General features: G+C 38.2%; 1 protein-coding gene across 1 annotated transcript in view; it reads left to right on the top strand.

Moving 5' to 3' along the window:
* Positions 1–25,683, top strand: part of LOC105365120 (uncharacterized) — a 62,198-nt gene extending 36,515 nt beyond the window's left edge. Inside the window, 1 exon segment of the mRNA XM_011503215.1 lies at positions 22,354–25,683. Coding sequence (XP_011501517.1) covers positions 22,354–24,687 — 2,334 coding nt within the window. The 3' untranslated portion in view covers positions 24,688–25,683.
* Positions 25,684–27,377: the final 1,694 nt, after the last annotated feature.

Genomic DNA, 27,377 nt, shown 5'->3' with positions numbered 1-27,377 from the left:
CTCTGACCCTCTTTCATTTTCTCCGTCCTCTCGTTTTCGCAATTCGCGAGACGATACGGTGAATAAATATCGAGCTCCAATGCCTCGTTGTACACGCTCGAGCTTCGGCTCCCTGTCGCCTACTCGACGTGCTGCGAGAGAGACAGGAGCACTACGAAAAAAGTACAGAATTTGTACCGATCGCTCGCGCGACTTGTCTATTTTTGAGGGAGTGTTGTTTCGCCTCTTTTTACGTACTGGCTGGCACTCGTTGCCGTGCGACGACTTTTTCCGCGATTTTAGAGCTCCATCGCCGCCAGCTGTGATACTGAATTCTCCCGTATTCCCAATGACTATGTTCGAGGAGCTTTAATCTCGCGCCTGCTGCTGAAATAGGTTAGAATATACTCGATATGGCACCTTTGTTCCCTAGGCAGAACAGCTAAATAACGATTTCTCTTTATGATGACAGATGCTCCATTTTTATACTTTTATTCGTATTTTTATTTATATATCGTGTAGTGCTGTCTTTTTTTGTACGACCGATAAAGCATTATTAATGACGATCCCGAGAATGCTTTGTCAAAATACTTACTTGTGCTACACTTGCATGAAATTCGAATGATCATAGATGATAAAATGAATAAATTAACATTCGTCTACACCTTGCACATGCACTAATTTATAAATCCTCTTGTGAACGCCAATAAGTATGATTGTGTAAATGGGGGGGGGGGGACAGAAAAAATCAAAAAAGCAAAAAAAGAAATATAAGAAAAAGTAGAAAAATTAGTCCATCAGTGGATTTCTGATTATTTAAAGTAACTAATTGTGATAGAGAATTTTTAAAACTTAATTTTTGTATTAGTATATGTATAATGTATATACCCGTGCATAATATATTAATAAATAAATCATTAGGATTACGGCTTATGCGATTATTAAATTATTAAATTTCCTCTTATTCACGCACGATATTCTATTGTAATAAATTGTCAATTGCTTTAATAAATATTTATAGCGATAGAGGAAAACTCATTGTTACCGTATTTTCATATCGTTATGAGTGACTTTCTTCAACTATGCACTATCAAATGGAAATAAATAAATTTATCTTTTATTGTAATCGAGTATTGGCACAAATATGAGAGACAAAAAATGTGCGACTAATTTCAGGTACTATACGCATAAAAAATTGCATTTAATTAAAAATATTAAACTGAGTCATTAGTACATTTCATATAAGCAATTGAAACATCATTGTGAAAATTGCACTATTTTTTATATATTTTTGGTTTGTTTTATAGTTTTATATTTCAATTATCATTCATTCACTCTATCTCTCTCTCTCTCTCTCTCTCTCTCTCTCTGTCACGTTCTATCTCATTCAACATAATGGAAACTGTCGAGTTGTAAAAACTTACATAATAAATGCCTTAACTTTGTCGTGGCATAAAAACTTGAAGGAGCCCGTAGACTCTTCTCTCTCTCTCTCTCTCTCTCTCTCTCACTCTCTCTCTCACTCTCTCTCTCTCTCTCTGTCTGTCTGTCTGTCTGTTGCCATCTCTGTCTCTCTCACTCCGTTTCCTTACGATAGTAAGAGGGACGTAGCGGCACCAACAGGCAACCCCTTTGAAAAACGGCACTTTTCCGCTCGAGAAGCCTCAACTTCTTCCGTCGCTCACAGATTTTTATATTCCTTTAACAACATATGGCACGACTTTTCTCTCACTTCATCTCGATTCCTTTCCGTCGCCCTCTACATAGCTATTTCTCTTTTCATTGGAAAGTTGAAGGAAAATTTTTTGAACGAAGTTCATGCTAACCTGTAAATAACAATCGAAAACGGATAAAGTTAATGCTTGGTCTCAGCCTCGACCAGCTGCTGATGAGCTTTTGAGTTTCGCGTTAAAGAAAAATTTATTAAAAGAATCTCGGGTGTTCCATCAAAAATTTAGTTTATGCTCGATTTAACGAGTTGCTCGCTCTTAGGACTAAAGTTATATAAATTATTAAAATTGCAAATATAGACTTTCCGTCAAGTCAAGTCAAGTCATACATTTGAAAGCTCAACCGGACTTTATACGCAATTAATCCGAATATGTCGATATCCTCAAATTTAAACGGCACAACTTAGCATTTATTAACCGACACTACTCTTATTTAACTCAATACCTAATAACTAATGACTTACTACTTGTCTCTGTTACGTTATATACTTTCATAATTAAATCATCGACCAAAGCACATTCGATATTTCTTTCTATCTCACCAAACGTACGCCTCAACATTCACATTATTTTTATATCGATCTTTAAATCATTTTGCCCGATTTCCTTCTCGAATTTCATCCCACCCACCCTCCCTCCTCCTCCCTCCACCTCCTCGCCTCACCCCACCACTCGAGAAGATCTTTCCTTGCCGCATATTCATTTGCGGTAGTAATATTATACTTCAATTTTACGCATCGCGCCCACACCCTTATACAAAATGCTCTCAACGTAGCTGATACATAAAACACTCGGTTCGCCCAAGTAAGCAGTAAGATTGCTCGAGGAGGCAGAGATATGTATACCTCTCTCTCTCTCTCTCTCTCTCTCTCTATATATATATATATATATATATATATATATATATATACGAACGTACAAATACAAGGGCATTAGTTCTAGTTTCTCCGTGGTAAAGCATAACGAGGCACGGAGTTACTATTGGCCTATTTTCTCCCTCTCACTGAGGGAAATTCTCAAGTCCGATATCCTCAATCCCAAACGAGATTTCGGTCCCTACTTCTTGCGAAGGGCGGAGAAAGAGAATTCAGGGGATGTTCTACGATCTACCTCGTTTCCGTCAGTGTCGGTAAATTCGCAAACTTTAGATACCCCCAGCCACACCTCTCCATCCTACCCTCGATCCCACACACCCACTCATCTACTCTTCCCCGCTCTAGCGACCCCTCACTCTTCCACTCGCGTTATGTAGCCTTTACACATACACCATTACACCATACGCCTGTACTATGTGCGCTCACTTACCTTTCCACCTTATAAATAAACTGCGCGATGGGTTATGGAACGGGGCGGGATGAGACGAAGCGCGACGGGGTGGGATGGTGTGGGGTGTGGGGTGGGTGGTCTTGCTTCGAGATCCCAAATAAGCAGGCTTTAAGGGCTTAGCCTTTCGCTCTGGTTCGCTTGACCTTTTTGCTACACGCTTCGTCTAGTGGGTGGGGGCGGGTGTTGGGGGGGGCGGGGGGGGGGGGGGGGGGGGTGGAAGAGTCTTGAAATACAACGGTGTCGTCCTTATACGGTCCGGAATACGTCGTGCACAATCGCGGTGACGTTAAGAGGAGGCAAAGATAGAGGTTAGAGAGTCACAGCTCGACTATAACCGTAAGGCACCCCTGCAACTGAGTCTCTTTACTCGTGCGCGTGCGGCCGCGTTTGACAACGAGAGGAGGGAGAGCGACTGAGGCGAATAGAGAGAAGCCCTCTCCGGATGAGTCGAGAGGCCGAGGGTGGCTTACGCAATCCTGGGGAAGCTCATAGTGTAATTTCCCATAAGACCGCCACGCGGGCTTTTCTGTCTTGACTCGCGCCTCTCGTCAACGTTACCTCCACACACCAACAGATTTTTGCGAATATACTCGCAAACAACTCACAAGTACATTTGCCGCACGCACTCTAGATTGCGTGAAAATATTTTCCCGCTAAAGCACCGATTATAGAAGCGTATGTACAGTCAGACACGAGGCTGTGCCCGCGTGTGCGTATGTGTTTAAAGCTGCGTTAACATAAAACTTACGGGTGGATGGTCAAGTCGCACACGTACATTGCAAAACACATGGTACGGAAGCATGTGAAATACATTTGATTTGTTTTCTCTTCTATTCTTTCGTTTTTCCTTTTTTATTTTTGTTGCCTCGACATCGCACGAATGTTGATGCAAACGCGCAATTCGTGCACGCGGACGTTGAATATGCACTTGTACGTCCTATTCCATAATGATTCGCGAATACTCAAGCACGTGTCCGTGAAGAAGCACGCCATTGTGAACTTAACTTCCCTTGTCCGTATTCGCGAATTGTATTATTATCTTTGTTGTTCGGCTAACACCCGTAGCTCTTTTACGTATCCTGGCTCTACCTCGCACTACACCAACACACGGCGAAGCTTTTAAGTGCGTTGCGGTATTAGCGGACTTACCACTTTAATGTAGCCCACGCCTCCTTTAAAACGAGAGAACGTATTTTCATCTTTATCTCTGTCACGCGCCAGCCTCTATTGTTGTGGGCAAGTATTCCTTGATTAGACGAAAGTAGGTGGGATGAGGGCCAACGCTTCGTAACGATGTGCCCTAAATAATGGAATATTCGTGTTTTCGTCAATTATGCGGATTTAGGATGATCCGGCAACATTTGACCCGGACGTGTAGATTTTCGCGGCTTTTCCGCTTTTTGCCACGTCATTGATACGATTATCTTCAGGTGAACGAATGCCCATTGTTCGCAGCTATGCGAAAAGGAAATCGCGGTTAATTAGTGTGCAGTTAACGCGATCATTAAAACTTATTAAAATTGTTATTATCTTACGAATGGTTTCAAAATAATCATTAGAATATAAAAGAGATTAGAATTTTTTTTTTTTTTTCTCTCTCTCTCTCTCCAAGAAAGGTGAAAATAGCACGTCTGCCCTTAAGCAATTCAACGGCGATGCGAACATTATCGGAAATTGAATTCCCTGAAGAAGTTAAAGGGCTTTCGTGTAATGCTGAAAATTAAGCTTTTATCGCTAAATTTTTATAGTTTGAAAATGTAAGTTTCCTTTAATGAAAGGTATTAGAAATACGCAGAGAGAGAGAGAGAGAGAGAGAGAGAGAAAGAGAAAGAGAAAGAGACATAGAATCCCTCTTTCTTAAATTAAATAATAATGATTGTATGCTCGAGTCTTAAACAGTGAATAAAGAAGCTTCTCGTGGGAAAGCTGTTGATATATTCACGTTAGGGATATAAAAAATTACTCTATTGCAAACAATGTAATCTCCGCTCAAATATTTTTAAACGTCTTAGAATGCATTATATATAAGTGGATCATGTAAAAGATTAAGGTGCAAGGTGAATATATATATAGAAGCAAAAACCAAGCGGGAAGACGAGCACACATTTATGAGACAAATTCAGATTTACCGGTGTCCATTACAAAGTTCCGGGGACTGTTCGTGCAAGTTTCAAAACTCGGACATCTCTTCTATCTTTTTAAATCTTTTTATCTCAATCATTCGTCCCCCTTCTCCTTCTCTCGTTATTTCTCTATGTTTCTTTATGTCTCTCGGATTCTCTGTTTCTTTCGTGCACACTATTCGTCTCGTTGCTCCTATTACCAAAATGACAAATCATAGCGCTGCTTCTCAGACTTTCTCACCTCTCACTCATCGACGTGTAGATTGCGTAGTTACCGACTAAGACTCGTGTTAATCAATAACTCATACATCTATTCTACTCCCCCTCTCCCACACTCACTAAATAACGTTGCAATACATAGTGGGTATTTTATGTTAATTAATCCTACTGACGCGCTTTGTTTTATCTATCCATTTTTTATTTACATGGATAAATTCATAAATAATCAATGGTGGAATGCATGATCGATGAGATTAAAATGCAACAAGAAAATTACTTAAGTAATGCATGCTTGCTCGAATAAACGATCAATGATAAATTTCATTGTTTTTATTAAATAAACTCCAGTAATTTTCTGATTAAAACCTTCCAATCATTCTTTATAGTTTATACGGCGGCAATAGTGTGACGCATGCAAACTCGATATTAGTGGAGATCGTATTTCCCATAGTGGAGTTGTGAGAACTTGGAGATTAAGAAATACGATGCCAAAGTGGATTGTTTTTTTCTTCTTTGCTTTCTTTTTTTTTTACCCCCCCCCCCTCCACCTTTTTTTGTCTCCCGAATACTTACAGCTCCACCAAGAGGAAAGCGAATCCCATTACTGACGCTAATGAGTTTATACGGCCAAGCAATTGTGAAAAATTTAATTTCTTTATTATGCATTCGATAGCTGATGATATTTGAATTAATTAAAAAGCAATTCTTAATAATATCTTTACATCTTTCAACCTCAACATTTCCAAATATATTTTTCATTTCTTTATTTCTCGCTCGCTTTATTGACACGTGAATTACATCGTATGCTTCGCTTTGTCGAGTGGATCATAAATAATTAGATAATCGTCGTACAAGCTTTATCATCATCCTCAAATAGAATACCAAATGTCTAATGGCTCTGTCGCTCGAAATTTATTTGAAACAAAAATTTGTAAATAAAAACTTCCTCCTATACCTGCATAAAGCATTTGAATTGCATTTTTCATTTTAATATTTAATAACGTTGCTTTCATACGCAAAAAGCTTACGACACGTAAAACTATTATACACCATGTTTTTCTTCTTTTTTTGTTTTATCTATTTGTTTATTTATTTATTTATTTATTTTTTTTTTATTATTATTATTATTTTCTCTTTTTCTTTTTACTTTTTTAATAAAAAGACATTACGTCGTATGAGATTATGCATTAAAAAAAATTTGTTTCACCAACTTAATGACGAGAAAATAAAATGTACTTCACACACCCTGCGTTCTTTCTAATTAATCCATTCTCTTATTTGTTATTGGCATTAACGGTTTGAAAATTCTAGGGCGCGGCTCATTCGAAATTTACGTGAGCGATACCGTTTTGACAAATAGGGCGAGTGTAAGAGCTGGTTTTTAAGAAACTTTATTGGATGTCTCCATTTACTAAATTAAGTAAAATCAATATTTACGAATTTTAATGCTATCTCTTTGCTGGTAATTCTATATTGCGATTTTAATTAATTGGAGAAAACACGGACAATTGTTTTGACAGAAGCGAGCAAATCTTAAGAATACTTAATAATTACTCGAATTACAATCCCATAGTTATGAAATTTCAATGCTATGTAAAGGTTTGATCAATATCTTGATTTACAGTTATAATATGACGTAATAAGCAATATATGTAGACGGTAGTGCATCAGAGTTCAACGTTTCTCATATTTCCCATAAATATTTACAATATTTTATATATGATTTTTTAAGCAAGAGACTGTTTTAAAAATTCTAAAAAAAAGGATTCATTTCATGCGTAAAAACGTCTTTCCGTATTTTGAAAAATTATAATGCATATCTCTGACAGTCCTCCCATTATCCAATCGCATTAATATTCATTTAACAATTAAATTTATCATCTATCCTGCAACATTGATTGGCGTAACGTTAACATAACGTAACTCGCGGAACTTTAACTACGTCAAAGTGCGAGTAATTTTTGATTTTTGACGGAGAGAAAATGAGCTCGGATGAATTTTCGAATAATTCAAGATGGTTCCGACGCGGTCACTTTTACAATCTTCTTAAGATTTTCCATAATTCACCATCATGTCGACGAAATTTCCGTTACGCCCCCCCCCCTGACTGAGCTTGCACGTGCGCATTAACGGCCCCAACGACCGCGTTTACGAATGCGCGACGCAACACTACATCGAAACTAGCAGCAACAACAAAACCAGCAGCATTAACAACAACGACGACGACCACGACGACGACGATGACGACGATGACGACGATCCTCTTTCTCTCTCTTAGAGTTAGTTAGTAGTTGCGGGGTAGGCGATGCAACGCGAGTACGTCCAAATACGAGCAGACACTCTCGGCTTAATAATGCAGCATTGCAGTGCCAAGCGTCATTACGTGCTCATAGCCGCTCTCTAGATTGTTGTTAGTACGACGGAAAAGGGATGGGAGGAAGGGGGATGAAAAATCCAGGAGAGGAAAATGAACAGATGGATATGAGGTGGATGGTGGTTCATATGGACGTTGCATTAGCCTAGATTGGATTAGGTTTTGATGGTCCGGACTTGGGGTGCTGTGCTTTTGGGATGGTTTCATGGTTATGTTAATTAATGTCGGCGATACCCAAGGTAGTTCGCAAAAATCCCAGGACTGAATTATGAAGGCATGGTTAATGCAGTTTAATTACAGGATTGAATCGAAATGGGAAACAATAGTAAACAATGTTTTATAGTTTTAGCACTTTTTGCACACATGTCAGCAAGTATATTGATGCGCATGTTATCAATGACGCGAGCAGTTTATTTTTAAAATTAGAAAGCATTAATTATTGAGATGTTCTAATAAATTTTAATGCCAAAGCTTCGTATAAAATGGTGAATTTATTCTTTTGTAAGTTTATCAAGTTGGAGAACATTATTTTAAAGCAACTCGAATATTAAATTTTGTGCTAGGAAAAAACTTGAAAACACTCTTTACAAAATCATAAATAAAAGTAATTTTAAGCCATAAAATAAAGAAAAACTTATTCTTTTTTTATTATAGCTGCTAATATAAAAAATCAAAAGCAATATAAATATTTTAGTTTCCACTGCAGGAAATTATATCTAAATAATACATTTCGTTAGATACTGTGTAATATTGAATAGAATTATTTTCAATCGATACTGAGCACAATATTGAAGTTTTTTAATTAATTGCTAAAAAGAGGGCACTTTACAGACATTTTTTTTTATCACAATAATCTTCAACAAAGCAAACAAATATATAAAGTGCAGTTTAAAGAAAGTGTATTCGACTCTTTTAATACGGTTTACATTAATTATATAATCAAGAAAGTAGAATGTCAAACGTTCATTATTATTAAAAATATAATTTCAATTAAACGACTTGAACCCCATAGGTTTTCTCCATTCAAACCTCTTCAGCAATATTATCTTTGTGTAACTTTAGAAAATGAATTCAAAATATGGCCACGAGAAACTAATTGAAAATTAACCCTCATAAATATACATATATACGTACACGCACGCACGCACGCACGCACGCACGCACACGCACGCACATATACAATATGCAAATACATATACAGACATACGTAGGTAGACTACAATTAATGTCCAGCATATCTCACCAAGAATAATTCAGATCTACAGTAAATTGTCAGTAAACGAAGGGCTTATAAATAATGTTCGTATGCTCCATCACAATTAGAAAGAAATCGCATCGACTCTAACGTTCGTGGCATTATCTTCCTCCGTTAATTCCTACAAATAAATAGCGCCCAATAAAAAAAACAAAACAAAACAAAACAAAAAACAAAACAAAAAGCAAAAAAAAAACAAACGAACCACTCAAGATAAAATATCCAGGCCGCATCCTGAGACCAATGCGCTTCCATCACGCGACACTCATCCATGCATAATTTACGTGTAAGTGATTTCGTTATCCGCTTCACAAGTGTCGCATGTACCCACGCGTCCTTCACTGCGCAATTTGTTACCCAAATGGATCAGGAAAAATTCAGAGGAGCTTTCCCGTCCGCTTGAGGGATTTGTGATCGGTTCGCGGTCACCGCGTCAAGATAGATCCTTGTTTTCCATTAGCGCTTGTAGCTCGTGGGTGGAGGCTATTAACGCTCAAGGAGAGGGTAAATATGTGCGCGTGGACGGTGTCGCCTCTATTGAATGCACCGGCGGAAAGTAAATTAAGAAGGATGCGATTGGTGGCTGCTGCATCGAGAGAGCCCAATCAAAGTAGGTTGATTGTGGGCCTGTTGACATTGATGCTCCCTTGTTTGCGGGAGGAATTTAATTTGTTGCAGGGCATTGTTTCGTCATTGAAGCCTTTCACCATTAAGCCCTCTCCTCCCCTTCACCTCGCCTTGCCACTCGAGCTTCACTCCGCTTGCAATGAATTCTCCGCTTTATTTCGGTCGCGCGGCATGCGTTGAAAAATGCTCACTCAGGGCTCGAGAAAATTACTGTAAACGTCGTTTACAGCAAGTTTCTACTTCTAAATATTTATCCGGCTGGTTGTTGTTATTATTTCCACATGGGGGGCTTGCTGCCGCACTTGACAGAATTATAAAATTCTCTTTCTCAACAAGTTCGTGTAGCGCCGGCCGTACTTATTGAATTTCAGGCTTTAAAGAACGACTGGAAAGATCGTAATAAAGTAAAGTTACCTTTATCAATGCTATAAGATCTATGCAAATACTTTTTCTTAATTCTCATTTTTATTCTCCATGGTATGGAATGTGTAACAACTTTTTTCTCTTTTTTTTCCAAGTCTTTATCTCTAATGAACTTTTATGAAAAATAGCTTTTAAATATTAATCTGTCACTTTTGTTAACATTCAGAAGAAGTAGAAGGAACAAAAAGAAAAAAATTTTATATATGTATGTACATGTTAACTCTTGTAAAAAAAAAAAGAAGAAAAAATCTAGTAAAAGTAATCTAGGTAATTTCATAATAAGTTATGTGTGTAATCCATAGTCCCATACTCACTCTCTTATTAAACTCTCTTTTAAATGGCAAACAAGACTACTAAATCGCACATTATCATTAATTTGGAAAATTAAAAAATTTTACTTACGTTCTGTAAAGAAAGCCTGAGCACGCAGAGGGAGTCTTAAGTCGTAAAATTGGCAATATCCTTCGTCGACTTACATACCGAGCGATCTCGATTCGCATACCGTAATACCTTAGGTAGAAGAAACCAAGCTAGATAATCTCGCGATTGGTCAAGGCAGCCAATGTGTGTTTCCACATAGAGAGAGAGAGAGAGAGAGAGAGAGAGAGGAAGAGGGTGCGGCTCTTTGCCGAAGAGGAACTCACCGATTCATTTTGTAGCGATGAGTCAAACTGCGGGTGGGGGGGGGGGGGAGAGAATATCCAGTTGGGTTACCGCAAAATTTCACTTGCCCGCCGATCCGTAATCCAGTCTTACACACGGCAAATCCCGAGGCGCGCTTTTCCCTCTTATGCTGCTGCGGTAATTGCGCAGTTTTATCGATTGTACTTATTACTTTTCGGTGCTTTCGAGGAGCTTTCCCCGCCGACGGGAGGGAGATGGCCGTTTTCATATTCGACGCTCGGATCGGAACGTTATACTCCCTGAATATCAGGGAGGGGGAAAACGTAACATTTCCAATGTCCAGCCGCGCAAGCGAAGCTTTAACGCGAATAAAAGCTTTAGTTAACTATGCAATGGATTATGTATCGATGTTGATGCCTTCAATAAAGCTCATTATTCCTTGGCAACGCGTGCTATTACACGCAAATCCATGATTACTCCCTCCCCCTTAAAAGTACTTGGATAATTTAAGTGGGATCATCAATTAACTTTGATTTTAATTGCATCGAAAGTACTTACTGTAAAATGTTCGACTCGCGGTTATTTAGGGATAGTGCTTGTACGCCCGTAGAAAGAAAAGAAAACATTATGTGTATAAAGTTTAATTTACTTCCTAAAGATAAACGACACAGAAGAGTATCGCACTTTAAAACTCATCTAATTACCATTTCGTTGATACATAGTTTTTATTGAAAAGTAGTTTTTTTTTTTTAATGGTTAGATAGAATATATGAGCACTCGATTAAAACATTTATTATGTAAACTCAAAATGTTAGCTAAACATATTACAGGAATAATCATTATTTACTAATGCTAATGTATATAAATAAGCTCTATTTCAATTTGCGATATATTATGAACTAAGTTTTATTTTAAGTTTTAAATGCAATAATAGCAATCAATTTACGTAGCTATATTAACATTTATAGGTTTAAATGTTTGGGTTGGAGAACAAATTAATCTATCATTTAATCCGTTCTGATACTGAATTTGCATACAATGAAAAAAAAAGAATTTTGCCTTTTTATCTAATGCTTTAAGGAATAACAACGATAATAACAATAAGAATAAAAATATGATGTTGATGATGAATAACAACAACAACAACAACAACAACAACAACAACAACAATGAGTATATCGTATTTTATATATGGATAAATAATAGATACGATAGGCGTTTGTAGGTAAATTTTGGAACAAAAATTGTGGGACTTGTGTGAAAAATGTCAATTGCTAGTACAAAACACCATTTGCCCAATAACATACTAGTCAACCTATCAGGAATAAGGGTAGATGATCTTTATCGATTCGGCATTATTAATTGACAGGCACAAGCACTTGTGGGATTGGGCAGTGAAGCAGTCGCGGGTGGCAGGTAAAAAGCGCCAAAAGCTCCCAACCATCGATGAACTTTCCGCGACAATTTACAAGCGCGCTCGCCGCCGCTGGTCCCCTTCCACCGCTCGCCATCCAGGCCCACTACAAGTAATGAGCGGCCCGAGTCCCGCGAAAGCCGATCTCCCCCGCATACATTACCAACGCTGCTTTATCGCATCGTGCATTAAGTCACGAGCGGTCGACGCCGAATAATCGGGCGGCTGCGCGTAAAACCGAGAGGCAGCCGATCGCCGGGGCGAGATACTACGCGCGCCCTGTACTCCCGTCGCCACTGAATTCCAGCTGGTGCTCCTCCTCTGGTCTTTCAGCTGTTTCTTCCTCTTCTACTCCATTTTCATCGCCTGCCATCTTGCGCCGATCGGCTGTCCGCTATTATCCATACGAAGGCGAGAGAAGGACGGGCCACGCGACCTTAGGACGCAGCCGGACGACGCGATTTGGCCGACGCCCGCATCTACTCTTCCATGCCCTGGATAGAGGGGAGGAGGAGAGAGTTATTATCGAACGAGGATCTTTCCCCTTTAATGGTCGACGGGTCGAGTGCGAGGACCGTCTTTTCAAATGCGAATAAATGATGATTCCTCAAAGCGGATTTTTTCATTTCGTTTTAAGGACGTTTTTGCATTTGTTTCTGCTGGCAAAGAGGACTTTTACTTTTACTTTTTGCCATTTATCCGGAAATACTAAATAAAGTCGAGGTTCCAGGCATACGTTGCCGGGTCCACTTAAACGTTTCGTTTTATAATATATCGAAGCTTCACCTCCGTACGCATATACATACAAGTGAACGAGATTTTTTTGGATTTTGAATGTTGGATTTTAATGCTTCCAAAACTTTGGCCTACAAAATGTCATTATTAAGTTTTATAAGTTGGGACACTTGAAATAAAAGCGCGAGCTTAACATTACATTGTATGGGTGATGTATAAAACCGTGCTTAGACTGTTATTTAGATTGTCCTTAGGTCGTCTTTGCTTTCGTATTGAATTTTCAACTCAACTTTCTTTGATTTATTTATTATTTTTGTTCCTCGATAATAAATCCGGAAAATAATACATTTAAGTATGCCGAGACCATCGATAGTGAAGAGAACGTATGAAAAAGTGGTAGAAAAATTTATTGTTCGATATTTTTTTTTTTTTTTTTTTTTTTTTTTTTTTTTACTTCAATTTTTAAGCGACCAAGTCCATGATTTGACGATTGTGTCATTACAGGGGTCGTATTCAAAAATTCTATTCTTTAAAGAAATACGGACCGTTTGCCTACTCATGAAAATTAATTTCCAAAACTATAATGGCATAATGACAGTATAGAATTAAGTTATTCTTTATGCGGGGAATAAATACAAATATTTATGTGAAATAAAACGATGAGTCATAAATAGCTTTCTCAGGAGTATAAGCATTACACGAACGCTCTTACACAATCACACATAGAGTGGAAATATATATATATATATATATATATATAAAGAAAAATCAGAAGGGTCTTTTTATAAGAAAAGTGAAAATCTTTGTGTTTGCAGCTGTAAAAGATTTCAGTTTTCTCCACATTACAATTCTAAAAAAAACATTATTCATAGATCTCCATAGCTTTTATTACAATGTGGAAGAGTTTTCCTTTCTCTCATCTATGCCCTATTTCTGTCTCTCTCTCTCTCTCTCTCTCTCTCTCTCTCTCTCTCTCTCTCTCTCTTTCTCTCGCTCTTCGTAGATATTAATGATTATACTAAAAAGATTACAATTTGGCAAATATTCAAAAGCATAAGAGAAATTTCGCATCCAGACTGTCATCTTTGGAGCTCTCTATTATGCTTCATTAAATTTAATATTTTCTTCATTTTATAGTAATTGGAGCACTCTGTGCATAATTAATAGCCAAAATTATGAATTATCCGACAATTAGTATGATTCGCTTGAAATTATTAAAGAAATTCTTTCAATGTAAATACGAAATTTTACAAATAATTATTTCGAATTATTAATTTAACACGATTGATGATTATAAATAATATCTTATAAACTGCTGGATTTTTTAAAAATCATTTTACAATCAATTTTGTAGTATAATTAGAAGTGTATAAAATACATCGATAAAAGAAATCTAGGAAGTGCATTTTATGATTGAAAAATAAGTACTCCCGATTGTATCACACCGATCTTATTGACAATTTTTGTATTATATTGTCACAATTGACATGAAATGCTTCGTATATCTATATAAGTACATAAGTACACGTACATTGCACGTGTGGTGTAAAGTCAGCCTAATGCAGATCTTTTGAAATGTGAGATTTTCTATTTACGATAGAGTCATTTTCTATCGGCAAATGTTTCCCGCAGATAATCGGGTCAGAGATTTCTATAATGTTAGCGTTCTATAATATAAGGAACTTTGACGATAAATTTTATGAAAAATAATATTTCGAAGCAATTTTTACGGACGAATACTTTTTACAAATCTATGTAATATAAGAGATACGAGGAGATGTAATAACATTTATTCATTCAATTATATTTTTCATTTATACAATTGAAATTAACTCAGCAGCATGTTGTAATGGATGACGTATACTCTTACTTTCTCAACTTCTTTTCGTTCATACTAATTGCAGCACTCGTAAATAATGGACAATAATAATATTTACCATTATTATTTAATAAAATAATTATATGATATATTAAATATATTATACAAGTTTTGTAATTAATTGATATTTTCTAATAATATAATGTAGATTCCAGTCAATGTACGAATATTTAGTCAAATTTGGTATATGAAATATGCGGATAATAGACGTTGCCGGGGAAGTTCAAGGCTTTCGAGCTTGCACACTTGCTATTACTTAATTTAATAACTGTTAAGAAATGTCATAGTGTGAGGGAGGGGTATAAGTAAAAGAGGAAAGTAATATAATGCCAATAGGAATAATTAGATGTAAATTTCATATGGAATTTTTTAAACCCATACACGCTACTTTCCATTCGATCTTTTATATATTATGATATCAAAACTAAATATTTGCGATAAAATGGAAATTTTTATCAGTATTTTTTATTCATGCCAAGTAAATCTGACAGTGACTTTGATAATAAATATAAATCTCTCATCTGTAATGAATTATCTTGACCTTGAGCAAACAAGTACGTATGAAAAAAAATATTCTTATGTCTATTCTATTGCAGGTTGTATAGTACAACGAATGATTATACTATTTGTATTATTTCAGTCGCGGGCAAAAAAATAAACAACAAAAAATAAACAAATTGATCATCATGCTAATTATTAGCGATGAGTTTTATGAATTACCTATTACTATTGGCCGCAATTTAAGAAACGTACATTAACACATATGCATTATGTTACGGTCACGATAAACAATAATGATGATACCTAACGGCGCAATTAAATTCAAATACTTTACGCTTCCTCGATATCGACTATTGGAAACGGATTTCAATATAAAATCCAACAGCATAATAAAACTAAAATAATCATCTCATTGAATTATTCGATGATCTTGTACAACAGAGCGATAAAAATCATCTAATTTTGAAATTCCTTCGGCATTTGAATTACGTACGTAATCACGGGTCAGTTTACTCGATACGCAATAATTTCCATAATATTTGAAGGATACGTAGACTCGAGGGCACACTTATACTTATATATGGAATGAGGAAGAAATTAAATCAGTGTTATTCCGTATTATTATCACTAAAGTTTTTCATTCGAGTAGGAGAAAATCTAAGAATTAGTCGGGCAAGACTTTTGGAGCGGAGCGTCTTCATTACAATGTCTTTTTAGTGAGAGAAAAGGAACTCATCGAGCTTGGAGTGCAAAAAGAGCCGTTCTCAGGGATCCTTCGGCCGTTAAAGTTCAGCCTCACTGAGATATGCAGAAATTAAATATTCATTTGCGCTCACCACCGACGCCGAGAATTCGCGCTCATCGTCTCACTGTGTACTCTCATTCTCTCTCTCTCTCTCTCTCTCTCTCTCTCTCATCTACTGGTTACGCTCCCTTGCCCACGCTCTCTTACTTCATTTTCTTTGCTTCTTTACATCATTTTTTTCCCGATGATTTTATTCGTAATCTGATTTTTTCACTCGTTCTTTTTTCTCCCTCGACGTATTTAGCTTTGTTACGTATAATTTCTTGATACGCTTGCGTGAATTACTTACACGCGCTGCGAATGCAATTCTTTCTATTCGCGCATGCATTATTGAATGTCGCATAGCGTTGATCCTTCACAGAATAACGACAATTCGATAAGTAATTTGCAAAATACTGCCTACCACTCTTCACTTATAACTGCGATTTGCATTGTACATTATATATGCAATTTATCAAAACACTTGTTTGTTTCGCTTTCGCAAATCCTTACTATTAGAACATCCGGTTAATTAGGTCCCTCAACAACAATTTTTACATATTAAACTTTAGATTGACTAAGCGAACAGTCATTTGACATTTTATAAAAAGTCAAATTTGCATAGTTATAAAAATTCTCGATCACAGACTTATAGACTGCTATTACCCAACGAAACTCATCATAAAGTCAAATCGAGTAAATAAATTGAATTGCCCCCTACATTGTCCTTAAGGTAAGCAATTGCACACCAATTGCTTCGCGAACAATGGCTTGGCTTCTAAGTAGAAATGAAAAGCCACTCAAAAGTTCGAGTGATACGTTAGCACGAAGCACCTTCGAAACGTCAAGCAGCATCCGATAATCAGGAAGTCAGTTGGCCCCTTCCATTCCTCGTGATTAGATAGATCGAACTGGCCAAGACCGTTCGAGTATACGAGTGAGCGCGTAATGGCTTTGGACGTGGGCCAGGTTTTCTGGACTTTTCATCCGTTTAGCGTGGCGGCGGCGTTGGACGGTGGGGGATGAACGCCAGCGGGGGTTGTGTGGGGGGGGGGGGCGGCAGGTGATGGGGTACAGGTACACAGGCTCGTGTCGTGATTCATTCCGAACGGGCGAGTGCCGATTTACCTGTTGCCGAAAAAGCACTGAGCGAGACTTGATTTCGTCAACGTCCATTCGAAAATTCTCCCTAGATTTTGCACATATTTCGAGCGAAATCCCGACATGGGCATTGCCACCATACATCATTTTGCAAAAAACGTCGAATGTACTCCAACTACTGTCACATCCATTTATCATTTTCTATACTTCAGGAAGGCATAGTTTTCATAGTTCAAGAAAAATATGATTTACACTAACATTTAACGAAATGGGATAAAAGATTGAATATTCATGAATGAAAATATCGAAGTCACTGCTATTCAAAAGATAAAGCTTACGTTTGAATTCCGATTCAGTAATTTTTAACGCTGAAGTATATTCGCGTGCTCGGGAAAGCTTTAAAAATTAGGCTTATACGTTGAAGGATAATCAGTTTTTAAGTTTTATTTTATATTTTACTCAAAATTCAATCCAATAGATGTGCTGGCGTATATTAACCTAAAACTTTATAGAACAAAACTTTCATTTCATGTTACTTTTCAAGTTTAAAATTATCATTGGAAAAGCGATTAAATACGGTTAGTTATTTATTTAAAGTGATTTTAACTTTTGAAATAACCGTCTCTTAAATTAAATTATCAGTGCCGAAATTGCCACCCATGGGATTTTAGTTTTTTTTTGGTTTGTTATGTTTTTTTTTTTTTTTTTTTTTTTTTTTTTTTTTTTTTTTTTTTTTTTTCTAAGTATCCCATATAATGCTCGGTAAATCCGAGACGACGTGACACTGCAGGGGATTTAATTTTAGATGCTCGGACCTTCGTCACAATTGTCATTCGATTAATAAATATTCTTTCGGCTTTGAACTCAAATACGTATTTTGTGTGTGTGTACATATATTTGTAGGAAAGGATAGTGTTAGAAAGACAAGCCGCGACTCTCCTCGAGAGGAAGATTAGCCATGCCATCGATCACCGTCACCTCCATCTTTTTTCCCCTCTTTCCTGGACTCTTCGCACTACTGTCACACATACATACTCGTAGAAGAAGAGAGCAAACGAGTAAAAGAGACAGGGACGGGCCAGGAACGAAATAAAGGATGAGAAAGGTGTGGGTAATTCCGCGGAGGGCAGCTTTTTCCGTCTCTTCTTTTGTCGAATTCGATGTTCCCTCGGGACATTGCGGCAAGAGGAAAAAAAAAGCTCAATTCGACTTTACTCTCTCACATATAAGCGTCATCGCTCACGTCCTACACGCGCTGTATCTCTGTTTCAGCGCATTTCGAAACAATCCTTGTATTACAGAAAGATCGTTTTTCTTCCTACCCGTGTATCTGTCCGTCCTCCTCTGTTTTTTTCATTATCTTTGGCTCGTCGCGACGTCAGATGGAACGAACGAATAAATCGAGACTTTTACGACGTTTGTCCCCTTCCTGTGACCTTTTTGCCATTATTCGAGGCGAAAAGACGAAGAGAACATGCATTGTATTTATATTGAAATTAAACAGTTCGTTTTTATGAACACGCGAGACGGCGGAAGCTTCGTAGGCTATTTGTTCTATTACTTCAATTTTATCGCACATAATTGTATTCTTACAAATGAAATGGCTCGTATGTCAATGTAAATGAAAATTATTCTCGATTATCGTTATTTCGTAAAATATTTTTCTACAATTTTTATACATCATTCACAATTCATAAGCAATATTTACTTAATAATTAACTCAGGATTGCTAGGATTTAGTAAATAGTTATTGCCTAATTACTTTATGTTATAATTAATTATATGCATGCTCCGGTAGCTGGAAAATGAAAATGTAAGAAATTTTTTCTTGTGAAAATGCGCGCGTGTAATATATATTTGGAATTGCTGGATTAAAAATTGATCAAAGAAATCGATGTAATTAAAAGATAAAATGTACAAGATTTTCTACGGCTTTGTTTATCTTTCGCTTACTAATAAGAAGACGAAAAGTTTCCCAGATTTTTATCTACATTACGTATAATGTTAAATGATAGTAGTAATACTATTGGAAGATTCGTTATTATCATCATAATTCATGAAATATAAATTATTTTACTTGAAAACTTTGTTTCAATTTAACGTTGTTGATTGGATGAAATAATTTTTAATTTAGATAAAATAAAACGTCACTTTTCAATCAACATATTACTAACATATTACATAAAATTTAAGGACTTCAATACAGACTACTTTTATTAATTCTACAGTAAAGGAATTAAATATCATATGCGATCGCATACAATATTCTCGCGTAATAATCAATTAAGCATTTAATAAATTTGACAAATTAGAAGCAATGAGTTCGTAAATTTACATGTTACTGGAGAAATTACAATAGGAATGGCTAAAAAGGTAGTTAAATTTCAACGTGTGATTGCGTGTAATCTAAACTTGGGGAGCGATTAGTCGAGAATTCAAGAGAGAAATTGCCGGATTTTGCCCTTGTCTGTGTATGCGCAAGCGCTTACTTAAAATTGCTACTGAATTCAGCGATATCGGAAATTTAGTACTCCATATCGAATAATCCAATTTTTCCTATCAACCTGCCAACGAGTTCCTGATTATGAATACTTTAAGGTTAATCAATGATATATAAATATGTGTTGCCAACGGCAAAACGATCGATAACAAAAATTAATTACTATGACAGGATCAATATCTCCATTATAATAAAATATGCTTTTTATCGCACACACGCAACAATGTGTCTTATTATTATTATTATTATTATTATTATTATTATTATTATTATTATTATTGTTATTATTGTTATTATTGTTATTATTGTTATTATTGTTCTTATTGTTATTATTATTATTATTATTATTATTATTATTATTATCTGGAAATATCTTCATCGGGCATTGCATTATTTAAAGCAAAAAGCTATTTCATTTTATAAAATGCATGCTTGAATAAGCAGATGTGCAATGTTTTACTTGGTAGAAATAAAGTGTAAGTCGATAAGAGTAAATGGTTCGGTATAAATTCAGATTTAAGGTTTTAATTTTCCAATTTTCGTTTCGCTTAAGAATAAGCGATAGCATTGATAATTCTTCCATCTCCTTCTATTCTCCAACTTTTTCTCTCTTTCTAAACCCACGGTTTTTTTTCTTGCTTCCGACCCTCCCTTGAAATTACAAAATAAAGATAAAACAGCAATAAGTCTGTCTTTGCACATATACTTATCGAATCTCTCTAACGCAAAACCATTCATAAAATTCAGCATACCATAAAATAAAAAAAAAAGAATAAATAAATAAATAAAAACAGAGAAACAAAAGAAAAAACCAAGAGTTTTTAATTGAACAAGTGTCGAGAAGCTCGCGGATGCGAATGAATCGAGAAGATCAATGTGGATCAGACGACGATTATACATTGTTTTTTAACAATAATGTTCATTGTTCACCTCGACTCGTGTGTACGTACGCCTGCGTATTATAAATTCAATGACATAATCTCGTTTGAGCGGCCCCGATGGCATCCAGTCTCAGTTTTGGCCGCATTTCTTTTCGCGTTTGCGCTGAAGTTGGAGCTCCGCGTAATAAATTATAGCTGCTGAATCAACTGGATGCGCCGATGTCACCTACATCCGTATGTGTCATTACGGTGGATATAGCACGGGTGAAGTAGCAATGAAAGTGAGAAATGAGGTCGGACAAAGTTCGGCATACCATCGCTAACGGCACGTATAATCTCCCTGTAATGACGTTCGCGCACATTTTGAGGCGGCTAATACACGCTGACGCGTAACGTATAATGATTCGTCACTGCTTTACGGAAATGCCTTATAAAAGTGAGGGAACGAGGATAATCCTGGGAAAAAGCAGCGGTCTGCACTTTCATCTCGCATCAGCATCAGAAGCAGCGGTGGTAGAAAGGGTGTTAGAAACAGCAGCAGCAGCAGCATCAGTAGTAGTAATAGTAGCAGTAGTAGTATTTGTGAATCAAAGATAAGAAGGTGAGTTTGCGCTACCGCTGATGCTATTGCCGTTGGCAAAGGATTTCATTCGCTGTGAAAAAAACTCAACCCTATTATTCTTTTACCTCCTTTCCTTCTACCTTTTGTTTTAATGAAACGAGAGTGATGGCGCAGGGGTGGTGGTCGAGGGGATGACGGGAAGGGATGGGGATGGCGACGGGGGAGGGGGGTCAGTAGTGACTGTGTTCGTTGTAGCTGTTGCTGCATCGTGCACGTGTGCTTAATAGCTTTAGAAGAAACTAGAGAGGCGCGAAGAATGACTTTAAGACTTATAAAATTGGATCTTTGATGTTTTTATTAGAGCTTTTATGCTTAGTAATTTTTTTTAAATATACTGCGAGTCTAATGATTTATTTAAAACTACGATAAGATGTAGCTACTTTAATTATGCTGGCATTCATTTGGCACTTAAGCTCCCTGTAAATTTCCATTTAAAGAGTCCTTTGAATTGGAAATAAGTGCGAACAATATTTAAAGAAATGTTAAATTACATTTTATATTAAGTCTCTCATTATCATATCGAGTCGATCATTTACCGATTCTCAGAACAAGACGAATCGAAGAAAACTGTCTATGCATAATATTGGAAACTCAAAGCGAAGATACTAGAGACGTACAAATAATTCGTTATATTTTTTAAATGTTGTATCTTATGGTTGATTTCGTCTCTTTTGAGTAGTAAAGTAAAGAGAAAAGAAATAATGATGATATATATATATATATATATATATATATATATATATATATAATTATAATCCGTCAACGATTGATTTATTAAATTATAACGATATATAACATAATAGATTAATTCGTCAAAAAAAAAAAAAAAAAAAAAAAAAAAAAATTAAAAAAGAAAAGGCAAAAAGGGAAAGAAGACAAAAATTAAAAATAAAGAGACAAGAACTTTTCCATATTAAACGCATCACCGTGAAGCAGAAAAGTTTTTACTCATTTTTTCATAAGCCTATTAGACGAAATAACGACCAAAGAATAACATCACAAACTTCACTGTTTGTTACGCTTTGTTCATTGGTGCGTATTGCTTTGCCTTGTCGAGCGTCCCGTAGTAGGCATTAAATGCATTTTAGATGAATGGCAAATGCCCCTCCTTCCCCCCCCCTCCCCCCACTCACACTCTCCCTCTCATTCTCACTCATCTACACCGTGCAGTGAATTATTTTTAATTTAATGTGACTTATCGTAGACAAGTCTAGAGTGATAATAAAAAAAAAAAAATGTTTTCCATTTTGTTGCAGACTGAGAAAAGAGTTACGCTGGCCATGATATTCTTTTTGGTAGTCGTGCTGGCCACCAGCGTTGCCGCGGGCGAGGCAGCTTTCTGTCCAAATGGCTGCATCTGCGACGACGAGACCCTCGTTGTATCGTGCATCAACGCCAAGCTCGACGTCATACCCATAGCTCTGAATCCAAGCATACAGCGCATTGTCCTGCGGGATAATCAGATAAAGGTGGTGGAAGCTGCAGCCTTTCAATTTTACGGCGATCTACGCAACGTCGATTTATCGTTTAACCATCTCTTTACCATACCCGATCACAGTTTCGAGGCGCAGAAGCAACTTGTCGAGCTCCATCTCAAGCATAATAAGATATCCGCCCTCACGGAAAAGACTTTCCATGGCCTCCGGTCGCTCACGGTCCTCAATCTGCGCAACAATTATCTCGAGTCGCTGACGAACGGACTATTCGCCTCTCTGGATAAGCTGGAGGAGTTGGATCTCGGGCAGAATCGTATATCGAGCGTCGAGCCGGGTGCCTTTCAAAAATTAGGATCACTCCGAGTTCTCTACCTCGATGATAATCAGCTTCAGAGTATACCATCCGCCGCTCTTGCGCCGCTCAACGCATTAGCCGAATTGCACATAGGACTTAACGCCTTCTCCTCGCTGCCGGACGATGCCTTCAAAGGTTTGGAGAGGCTGGCGGTATTGGACGTAACGGCCGCCGGTCTCGATAACATTAGCGACGAGGCCTTACGCGGCCTAAACGCTTTAAAGAGCCTCAAGCTTAACGCTAACAAATTGCGCGAAGTACCCACGAGACAGCTGTCGACTCTGCCTAGACTGGAAGAGCTGACGCTCGGCCAGAACTTCTTCACGTCCTTGAGATCCGGTGCCTTCAAGGGCCTCTCCAATCTCAAGAAGCTCGAAGTATCGGGCGCTACGCTATTAACGACCGTTAAGCGCGGCGCTTTCTCCGACAATGGCAATCTCGAGATTCTCGTGCTGAATAATAACAAGAGACTGACGACATTGGAGGACGGAGCTTTAGCCGGTCTGCCGAATCTACGTCACCTAATGCTGCGCGACAACAATTTCGTTGGCTTCTCCGAGTCCCTCGTCGCCTGGAACGAGCTCCGGCGTCTCGACTTGAGCGAGAATCCGCTCATTTGCGACTGTAGCGTGCTCTGGCTCTCGGACGTCTTGGCACCGCGGAACTCGAGCCCGGTTATATGCGCGGAGCCGCGCGAACTCCAGGGCAAGTCCCTCAAGGGCATGCGACCCGACGAGCTCGGCTGTGCATTCTCAGACCCGAGGAAGCAGGCGCTCCTAGCGACACTCTGCGCCGCTGGTATCGCATTCTTCGCCGGCATCGCCTTCATTCTTTATTATCGGTGCAAGCGTCGCGTTCGGGACGCCTTCAAGGATTACGAGTGGAAGAACCGGACGATATCGCGGAAGGAGCACGAGTACCAGAAGACCTTCTCCGAGGACGAGTATATAGTGAGGGCTGCCCACGGGCATCATCATCATCAAGGCTCGCAGCACCCGCTTCATCTCCATCATCATCATCAGCAGCAACAGCAACAGCAGCAGCAGCAGCAGCAGCAGCAGCACCACCACCACCACCACCACCAGCAGCAACACCAGCAACAACAACAGTTGGCCGCTCATCAGCAACAGCTGCAGCAGCAGCAGCAGCAGCAGCAGCAACAGCAGCAGCATCAAATTGCCTCCGGCATTAAGCCAATACCGGTAACGGAACTGTAGCTAGAGCTTCGGGCAGCGAGCCCCAGTAATCATCACGGCGGGGGTGTCTGGTTCCTACCACACGGTGGCACCACCCCGGCCGAGGGTTTCACCTACATCGACGGGGAAACGGCGCACAAAATGCGCCATTCGGGGACGCTGCCCGGCTCGAGTTTGCGCCTCTGCTCGAACTCGGCCTGCACTAACGGCGACGTTGTTAACGGCACCGCCGCCACGCATCATCATTATAATAATCATCACCACTCGTTGCGGCGCAGTGGCAATCGTTCGACAAGAAATAGTCCAAAAAACGCCTCGACGCCGAATTCACCGTCACCGCCACCGCCGCCACCGCCACGCTACCCAGCCCAGTACCCAACATTACCGATTAACGGCAACGTCTGCCATCATTATCAAACGCGCTACGGGACGGACAGAGAAGCGGGCACGGTGGGTGGTAGAGAGAGATCGCGGGATCGGAACAGGGAGTCCGGCAGACGTTTGGAGCAGCTCTCGGCCTCGTCGCATCAGCAGCGTCAAGAGGAGCTTGAGATTCATCACGGAAGTCTGCCTCGGTGCGACATGGCCGGTTATCACGCGTAAAATGTCGGTCGCGCTATTTCGACGTTTCGTTGTTTCTGCGAAGGGCTGGCGCGGGTGCATCTTTATCGTTGCGCCGACGATGGGATGCCGATCATTAGCTAAGAAGACTGACGCTCCTGATGATGTCGCTATCACGACGGGACCGCGCCCTACGAGCGAAGTATTTTTTTTCTGTGCCCCGATATTAAAGGTGAAGAAGCTATGGTGATTAGCGCCGTTATCGGCCGCTAGGGGATGGGAATGATGGGGGCGGGGCAGGTGGGGCTGGGTCGTGTGAGCGTGTGTGTAATCGACTCTATAGTTAAGTGTACCTTCCTGCGGATTCCGTAACGATGCGCGGTGTGAATGATCGTTCTTGTACATGATTTATCTTGTAAATGATAATGCGTTGTATTTATTCGAGTGGATTATTTGATTAAGTAGGCTGTCCTTTTATTCGGTTATTATCGTACATTGGCAATCCGAGGCAATAAATGTTCTTTTGGCAATTCCAACGACGTGGAATAAGACTGCGCGTGACCGAGGGATATTTTAAGCTCGTCTAATTAAAATAATAAGAATAATAAGAATAATAAGATTAATAAGATTAATAAGATATTATAAGATATTATAATTGTAATAATGATAAGAAGATGAATAGTAATGCGCGCGACTTGGGTGCTGTCGCGATTAAGAAAAGAAAAAAAAAATGGCTAAGACGGCAGGTAGTCTCGATTGCGCACTTTCCATTAAATGTCCATTGAGATCCACCTGTTCGTTAATTCGAGTACGCCGTCTGTTGTTTTATTTACTGTCCTTGCGGACGTTGCCGATGAACAGGATCGGATATAATATCACTAAGTAAATTGATCGAGAACACCATTTATCTGTGAAGATTTAGACTAGTCGCTGAGGCAAAAATTACGTAGTCGAGCCTTGGATTGCCAACAATAGATCGTAATTGTTTTGGAGAATCGTGCGAACGGATCCGCGAGAAACATATTCGTATGATCGTTTTATCAACAGAACATCGAAATCTCGACCGACGCCATTCTTTCCTCCTGTTTCAACAACACAAAACAAACAAACAAACAAACAAACAAACAAACATCCAACCAACCAATCAACCAACCAACCAACCAACCAACCAACCAACCAACCAACAAACATACAAACAAACAATCAAACAAACATAAAAAAAAAACGAACTAAAAACACTTAAAAAAATACAAAAAAAAATTAAAATAAATAAAGAAGCAATCTTGTGTGATCGTTTGTGTATAAATGGATATACGTGAATGTATCCGCACGGCTTGGATCTATAGGACGACGAATATGAAATATTAAAATGAATAAAGTTCGATTTTACAACGGTCTAAAGCGCGTGCGCCAGTGTCTACAAAGCAATTGTACGATTATTATCTTAATTACTATAATCACGTTATGGCGCGAAATTTCAATTAAGGTGGACTGTTTGCAGAAAATATAACGAGTGTCTTTCTCTATAATATTTGTGACGATGTAAAAATCGACGCTCGCCAAAACACGGGTATCTCTTTTTCCAATTTATCTCCATACTATAAATTTCACTCTCTCTCTCTCTCTCTCTCTCTCTCTCTGTCTGTGTATGCGTTGTATATTTCTCATTAAGAGGAATTTGTATTAATGAACAGAGCAAAATAAAAATGATCTACAAGTTGAATAAATAACGTCGAGCAAGATTTCGGTGAATCCTCCTCATCATCGTGGCTTTCGCGAAGAAGAAAGCAAAAAAGTAATAAATAAAAAACCAATCTATATCCCGTGCGTACATGCATATGTGTATGCGTGCGTGCGTGCGTGTGTGTGTGTGTGTATATATATATATATATAAACAATATATTCTAAACGTTTAAATTATTTTCTAAAAAAAAAAAAGATTAAAAAAAAAATAAATAAAAAAAAACTATTAATTGAAAACCAGAAGAAGCAGGAAATTAGAAAGCGCACATCGGGCCTCTTACATTACGTACGTCGGCCCTACCGTTCTTGCTAATTAAGGGCCTGTTAAAATTGGGATTCATATCTCGCTCTTAATCGGGCTGCATCGTATTACAGAATAAGATCCTTAATTGGAGGTAACCGAAATATCGTCCCGGCTTTATCAAAATAACACCGTTGACTCTCTCACGATAATGAACGGACACTGCGAGAAGCGTTAGTCAGAGGCTTGAGAATAATGCATTTGAGCGTCGGTGTGAGCGGCTTAAGCCTTTGAATCGCTTTTAGAGTGCGTGAGCGCACTAAGCTCGATAATCTTTTTCGGATTAATTAGTGTCGCACTAACGCGCCCAAGTGTCGGGATTGTTCGTTCGATTATTTGGAAGAGAGCGAGTATTTTCGAATTTAGCACTGTAATGTCAAACAATGAATGTCATTTGAGTCGAAACAATTATCCGCTCAAGGTCTCGCTTCCTAACAGAATAAACACATTACCTTTTTTTATTTACTTTGAAAATCTTTCGCTTCGACGAATGATGAAGAGATGAGCGAAAAGATAAAAAATAAAAAAAATAGAAAAAGCATAAAAAGAAAAAAAGACGTAAATAAAGGAAAAGAGGAAAGAAAGAACGATAAGGCAAATGAGAAGAAAAAATGAGAGCGAAAAATTGTCGAAAAATTTGTGTTTAAAAAATTGATGATTTAAAACGAATGTAATTTGACGCTCCGTC

This window comes from Ceratosolen solmsi, unplaced genomic scaffold (assembly GCF_000503995.2).
Source record: "Ceratosolen solmsi marchali unplaced genomic scaffold, CerSol_1.0 scaffold45, whole genome shotgun sequence".
Taxonomy (NCBI): domain Eukaryota; kingdom Metazoa; phylum Arthropoda; class Insecta; order Hymenoptera; family Agaonidae; genus Ceratosolen; species Ceratosolen solmsi.
The sequence above is the reverse complement of the archived record's forward strand: the minus strand, read 5'-3'. Positions and strand labels throughout refer to the sequence as shown.